Source organism: Sinocyclocheilus anshuiensis, unplaced genomic scaffold (assembly GCF_001515605.1).
Source record: "Sinocyclocheilus anshuiensis isolate Anshui unplaced genomic scaffold, SAMN03320099.WGS_v1.1 scaffold1241, whole genome shotgun sequence".
Lineage (NCBI taxonomy): Eukaryota > Metazoa > Chordata > Actinopteri > Cypriniformes > Cyprinidae > Sinocyclocheilus > Sinocyclocheilus anshuiensis.
Genome location: NW_015549644.1, coordinates 122,364 through 130,108, shown reverse-complemented (window position 1 = coordinate 130,108; position 7,745 = coordinate 122,364). Strand labels below are relative to the sequence as shown.

Below are 7,745 nucleotides of genomic sequence, written 5' to 3'. Positions count from 1 at the left end.
AGTACTCGAGACATCTTGCACGTATAATGACGACTAATTATTCGTGTTGATTTAAATTCTCTGTAGATTTCATTTGAACATACAGTTTGGTTTCGGGAGAAAGCAGAACACGTTGGTCATTTTTAACTGTGTCGTAGCATAAATAAACATTTAGTTTTCCCCAAATTAACACAAGGCCTGTAAAACATCAATAAAACTTGAACAGCTACTAAACCCTTTGAATAGCTTCTTAAATTGTATTAAAGCAGTATCGGACTGATTTAAATAGGTCATGTTTTTTTTTAAATTACAGTATGTGTCTGTTCACAATCTCTTAGAACAGTAAAACCCACTATGTATCACATGGAATAAAGGTGCGGTCACATTTATTGTTGCTCTGTGAATTTTTGCAGGCGAAATCCAGTCACTTCGATAGGAATCCACATGTTCTGGAATTTCGTGTGACGGCGAAAGATTTCCCTGCCCAGATTTCACAACAGGTTCAGCTGGTCATGTGAGTTCAGCCAACATAAAGCTGCTTGGTTTAAAAAAAGACTTCAGTTGCGAGCTGTGCTTGATGCATCGCTATACTATATACAGTAAACATTTGACCTCTTTTGCCTTTAGAACTTTTGCCCATTTTTTGCCAATTTTCGCTAATTTACTGATGTTTAGCAAATGTTTGCAGACAAAATCCAGTCATTTCCAATAGGCACCCATGTATTTGGGAATTTAGCATGACAATGAAAGATTTCTCATTCAGTTTTCGCCACGGGTTCAGATGGTCACATGAATTCAACCAACATAATGCTTCCTGGTTTGGCTTCTGTGTGAGCTGTACTTCATGCATCACTATACTATTGACAGCCTACGCAATTTTCACAAACTTTTCACTAATTTACTGTTGGTCAATGAATTTTGGCAGGCGAATTTCAATAGGCATCAGTGTAATTGGGAATTTCGCATGATGGCGAGAGGTTTCCCAATGCAGATTTCGAAACTGATTCAAGTCGGCTAAGTGAATTCACCATGCTGAGCAACACCGCTACACTATTGACAGTAGACAATTGAAATGATTTTTTTTTGCCTGTGTAATTTTCACAAAATTTGCACTAATTTACTGTTGTTCTGTGAATTTTCGCAGGTGAAATCCAGGCGAATTTCAATAGGCATCCATGCAATCTGGAATTTCAATGATGACAAAAGAATTTCCAAAGCAGATTTCTAAACCGATTCAAATTCGCTGCATTGAAAGCCGGAAAACTTGCTTGTTTTGAACGTGACTTCTGTGTGAGCTGTGCTTCATACATCACTATACAATTGACAATCGACTTTTTTTACTCTCAAAATTTCATTAATGTGGCCGCACCTTAACTGTGATTCCAGCTACAGTATTTTTCACTAGTGTAATATTTCAGATGCTAAAAGTGACAAATATGGGTCATTATCAAGGCACTGCATGATTATGATGTTGTTTCTTTTTCTCTTGTTTGTGGCAATAATTCCAAACTCTCGTAGGCTGGCAGTGATAGGTGATGGCTGCCTCCCTAGGGAGTCGAATCACAAGATCAAGTTGTCAGGACTTGGCAAATAGACTCTACTGTTGTATGTGGTGTGTGTGTGTGTGTGCATGCATTTGTGGTTCTGAATCTAAAAGAATGAGCTGGCAACACAGAGACACAGTGGGATAAAGTTGGACAGGAGTCGCTGATGTCCCTCTACAATAAATATAGACTCCTGAGCTGGTAGGTGAGCTTTGGTGAATTAAGTCTTTGTTTCTGTGATATCGGATCTTTAAATGTGAATGTAATGATCCATTTAATTTAAAACATAATTTAAATGTACTGCAGTTCATTTATATCCTCTAGTCATTCCGTGTCAGTCAATCCCATCAAGTATGCAGTGCAATACTATTCCAGAATGGCTTGATGGCATTTGTCATTTTTCCCATTACGTTTGAAAAGACAAATCGAGGGACAAACTTTACAAAGGAAAGTCATGTTTCTGCGCATCCAGACAACATAAACTAAACTGCAACTGAAAAATATCTGATGGCAAAAAGGCATTTTCGTTGATGGTGAGTGAGCCACCACCTGCAGGTTTGGTTCACCGGGTCTTTTCGTCTTCTCCCTTTTTCAATCCAGGCAGACGTGGAAAGCCTCTGGTGGATATCTGTCTGTGCATCTGAGTGAATATATAACATCTTCAGGAAAGTCGAGAAGAAGAAAAAAAGGAAGTAACAAAATAATTTTTTCCTCTCGTTGGGAATAACAGGTCTGGGTCATTTGAAGTCTCCCTGCCGAATGGTTTCCGTATCATTCCGTATAGTGGGTTTTGTCTCAGTTCATGAACTGCGTGTAGCCCTCGGCTCCTGTCACTATCACATCCATCCATATCCTCATGGCCTCTGCGGACGGGGCCACCATGTAATACAGTCTGTCGTGGGTCTTCACGCAGAAGGTCAGGGAGGGGTTGGGGCTCTGCGATCAAAAAGACACACTCAGATCAGTGAGGGTGCCACGTATGGAGTCTCTCTACTACTCAGTTATTGAGGCATATGCATTATCTCATATTTAGCCATTAGGGGATGTCAGTTTTCAGGAATTTTTACAAATTGATTTTCATTGAAATGCAATGAATTAATCACACGTGTAGGACGCCAAATACCACATGCACTATTTCAACTACAATTAAAACCACTATACAAATAGATATAATTTAAAGAAATAAATAAACATAAGAAATGCACTGCTTTTTTTGTTCTGTATTTCAATGCATTTAAATTTAAAATGAATCCAACTGGTATATTTTAATTTAATATAGTTTCATAATTTTCCAAGCATTATTAATAATGTGTATGGCTACTGCGGTTAAAATTATTTTGCCTGTACAATTTATTATGTGAATCATATAATTTGCAAGACATTATAATAAAGTTAAAATAGTCTTATTTCTAATCTTATAATATATTGGTTTTATTTATGTTTATACTTTATAATGCAAATATTTAATAACTACAGTCAACTAGTCAAACTACATTTAAAGTGATTATGCTAAATATAATAATAATAATTAAAAAAATAAATTATACATTAGATATTTAAACTATGGATCCTAATGAATATAATAATAAATACATGTAATAATATGCTAATAAATAAATATAAGAAATGTGCTATTATTATAAGTACTTTAATGCATATATTTAGTATGAATCCAATTGGTATAGTTTAATATAATTTGCTAATTTGAAAAGTATTAATAATCATAACAACATGTATGGATAATGCACAAATTTTATTATGTGGTTCATGTAATATTTCAGACCTTATATACACATATGTTTCATATAATATTTTAGATCGGATTTTGAACTTAAGTTAATGTTTGATGTAGTAAAATTGATGTTTTTTGTAATGTTGTAGATATTTCTAAATATCTATTGAAATTAATGGCTTCATGCTGTCGGTATTCAATAATTTATCACACTGTGGTCAGCATGTTTATTCTTATTACTTTGATGTCAACAATTAAAAAAAAAAGATAGGAAATGTTTTATCCTCTTTTTTAAATGTTGATAAGTCTACTTAACTCAGCTTGTTCTCACATTATACTTTAACACACTATTATTGTAAATGTGCACGATTACTTTGAACATGTTTTATAAGCTCCTACGTCGCATGCAGCACAAGCAACAGCGTGCACACAGTTTGCACATTTCCCAGATGATTACCGAATTCTCTTGAGCTAAAGTGGATTAATCGAAAGTCATGCCATTTAATTAATAACAAAGTATTAATTATTAGCACCTCTAATTTGAATACAGTTGTTGAGCAGGAGGTGCTTGTTAAAATGTGATAATTAGTTCTCCTCACCAAAACACTCATTGTTGAAGAGCACTCCATTCATGCAATGGGCAAACAAATCTCTTCAAATGATTCTGACACTGTCAAGGAGTAAATTATGTTACAGCTTCCTGTTAACCTATTACATTATACAGCATGAACCTGATGGCGTATAATACACCACACAACTGCTTCTGTGGGGCTATTACGTTATACACACACTTAGTATCTCACCACAGGTGGGAGTAGTAAAGAAACACTTAAGGGAAACGCATACAGGTCAATTACATTATACTCTCATCCTCAGTAACTGCACAAAAAAATATCCACTGAAGGTGCAAGTAGTCCAGTTATTCAAAACAATACAAGACGAGGTATGTTAATAAGTCACAAGGGAGTAAGTGTGTGAAAAATGCACGGATTAGAGCAATTTCCTCTAAGCAAACATGCAGGATAGGGTGATAGTGGTGAAGAGCGATACGTATGTTTGTCAAATTCAGATTGAAAAATCCTTTCTGTGAAAACAGTTGGCAAAGCAAAAGAATGAAGCAAAAGAAGTGTGGGGAATATTGACAGCAGAGTTACAGCATAAGAGACAAAAGAGAAGAAAGAAGCTAACAGAAAAAGATCAAATGAAATGGTGCAACAGGAGTGCAGAGCAGAAAAACATCGGGAGATGTGAGCTGTGCTTATACGAGGGGTTTTTATCCGATAGGGGCTCGTACCTTTGTGGCACTGCGCAGGTGATCATAGTAAACCTCCTCGATAGCCTGGAAGTAGATGACGCCCTTCAATTTGCTCTCATGCTTATCTGCGGATGGGAGAAACAGAGATGTCACCCTGCGAAAAATCGTTCTTTTAGTAAGTATTTTATTGCAATGTTTTTGTTTGAAAACATCATAAGACGAATTAACTCGAATATGTTCCCCGAAAACAGGCATTTCCAAGTTTTTTTTACTGGAAAACAAGACAAAACTACTGATTAACATGTTTTGCACAGCGATGGTTTCAAAAACAAATAAGCCCCCACTCCCCTGGAGAATAATGATCTGGTAAGCACCGATGTGACCTTGTTACTGCGGTGCAACCCCTTCATTTTCAGTCCGCGTAGAAATAAAGAGTGAGAGCTCACGCCTTGCCGAGCGCCACGGCTGGGTGATGAGCACGATTTCCTCAGCATTGCGGCAGATTTCATCACCATCAGATAGCATGAGGACAGGCTTCTGGTTATTTGTATGCCCCTAGCTAACCCGAGGCTATCGGAAATCATGGCAGCCACTGTGAGCTTAAGAATTACTAATTATCCGTATCCCCCCACTGCTTGATTCACCCACAATCCACTCTTTGTTCTGCCCTCGTTTCTTTCCCCAACCTCAGGGCGACGAAAGCATAACGACACGTTTGCGGAGCGGCATTAGCATAGTGCACAGTAAGGAGGATGTTGGAAGGCGATGCTGCGGTACACATACCGGCGTAGTAGGAAAAAGTCCTTTTAAGGCGATCAAAGACGAACCAGCGCTTCTTCCAGGATTTGATCTTTCCTCCCATCTTGACAAGATAGCCCTTGCACATCTTTTCGGTGAGAATCACGTGGTAGCACGTGTCCACGCTGTGACCTGAAGACTCGATGTGGGAATGGAGGTCAAACTCCTCTTTGCGAATGGGCAGGTATCGGGTCATCGGGCGGGCCTGGAAATCAACAACATGTGGTTAAAGGGGCCCTATTATGCTCTTTTACAAAGTCTTGATTTTGTTTTGGGGGTGTACTAGAACAGGCTCTCATACTAGGTTGTTCGAAAAACACATTATTTTTCACATATTTTACATTATTACAACACCTCTCATATTGTGAATATATATATATTCACAAATGTCAGAGTGATACAAGTGTCTTGATAACATAATAAAAAAAAAAGGATCATTAAATTCATGAAATTATTCATAATAAAACCTTAAGTAGTTTGTATCATTTATTATTATTTATCATTAAAAAAAATACTTTACTGCTTATTAATGTCTGAAAAACTTTTGGCGGCCAAATCAATTAAGTGGTATAACCAACATGCAGAAACAGAAAAAAAAAAACCAGATCCTCATGATGACTATTTGACATGATAATTTTATTGACAGTTCAGATTGTAAAAGTGATGGGAATTCCAGCTCTTTTTAGGGATCCGGATCATTTGGCTCAGCTCAGCAAAAAGAACCGGCTCTTTCGGCTCCCAAATGGCTCTTTATTTAGTACCCCCTCTGGCTTTTATAATTCAGCCAAATTTGTCAATGTTTTGACCTATGTCTGGTATGTGTGCACAAATATAATTAAACTATTCAATGTAATTAAACTAAACTATATATATAAAAAAAAAAAAAATTAACTATAAAATGCCACATAATATTTAGTTTTGTTAATTCACACTATAATTCAGATTTACACGATTCAAATTCAAATAGTTTTGTCATATTTCTGGTTCCATAAATCTTTTCAGAATACCATAATTTTACATTATTTTTTGGCATAAAAACCAACAACCTAATTTATGTAAGAACATAAAACCGAGCACTTGATCTTGATTGAGGAAACATCTGTAGAAACATCTGATAAATGTCTTAGAAAAAGCAGATTTACATACATTCTAAATCATAAACATCTTCAAAACATCTATTTAACATCTGATAGGAAACGTCTTAGAGACATATTGCAGATGAACTAAAAAATACAAATCGAAAAAATACATCTTGTAGATGTAAATGCAGACATTAAAGGGGTCATATGATGTTGCTAAAAAGAACATTATTTTGTGTATTTGGTGTAATGAAATGTGTTTATGCGGTTTAAGGTAAAAAAAAAACTAATTATTTTCCACATACTGTACATTATTGTTTCTCCTCTATGCCCCCCGCCTTTCTGAAACGCGTCGATTTTTACAAAGCTCACCGGTCTGAAAAGCGAGGTGTGCTCTGATTGGCCAGCTATCCGGTGCGTTGTGATTGGCCGGATACCTCAAGCGTGTGACGATATTACAAAGCAAAGGTTCTACAAAGCATGTGCAAACTTGTGATCGCAACTGTATAATATATCAAGGTAAAATAAATATTTCTATATTTCAAGGTTTAAATTAAATTCCTAATGAAAATGATTAAAATTAAATTTCTAATTAAATAAAAAACTAATGACTAATGACTATGTAATTAAATAAAAAAAAATGTTTGAATAAAATTAAACTGTAATTTAAAAGCTTAAAGCTTTTCTTTAAAAGGGTATAAAAAAATTCATAACCATACGAAACCTACATGAATACAAAGAGTACATCTTTAAGAACCATAACCCATAAATATTTGTACAAAATGAATCCATTAAATTGACAGTCCTAGTAGAATCACTATGGACTTTCGGCACAGATCTGCGACTCCTCACCTGAGAGAAGTTTCTGGCCCTCATCTTCACCTCCTTCTCTATCAGCTGCTGTCTATGTATCGTCTCCTCCTGCAGTCTCTTCTCCGCCTCCTCTCTTCTTCTTCTCTCCTCCTCTAGCATGAGTTTACGGGTCTGAGTCTCTCGTTCCTGCAGCCAAAAGAGGGCAGATGTTATTAGACAAGGCTGGGAGGCAAAAAAGCTGAATATGGTTACTGTATCGATTGTATACTGATATTATGACTTACTCTGGACTCTATGAGTCGAGCTTTCTCCAGTTGTGCCTCTTTCAACATCTTCTCCATCTCCTCAATCTTCAACGCATCCATACTGGGAAATGTCACACCCCTTACCATAGCCGCCTGCGAGCTTCATATTGCATATTGCATCAAAATCAAATCAATTTGAGCGCGATTTAAACCCGGATGATTGTAACCACTCTTCTGCCTTGGGCCTTGGGAAAGCTAGCGTGTCTCCGACATAGTGATAACACTCATTGCCTTCTCTAG

At 36.5% G+C, this 7,745-nt stretch overlaps 1 protein-coding gene across 1 annotated transcript in view; it reads right to left on the bottom strand.

Moving 5' to 3' along the window:
* Positions 1-284: 284 nt before the first annotated feature.
* LOC107659918 (pleckstrin homology-like domain family B member 1) overlaps positions 285-7,745 on the bottom strand; it is a 91,510-nt gene continuing 84,049 nt past the window's right edge. Inside the window, exons 23-26 of the mRNA XM_016449019.1 lie at positions 5,294-5,513; positions 4,550-4,635; positions 4,310-4,339; positions 285-2,459 (exon numbers count right to left, since the gene is read on the bottom strand). Coding sequence (XP_016304505.1) covers positions 2,319-2,459; positions 4,310-4,339; positions 4,550-4,635; positions 5,294-5,513 — 477 coding nt within the window. The 3' untranslated portion in view covers positions 285-2,318. The remainder of the gene's footprint in view (positions 2,460-4,309; positions 4,340-4,549; positions 4,636-5,293; positions 5,514-7,745) is intronic.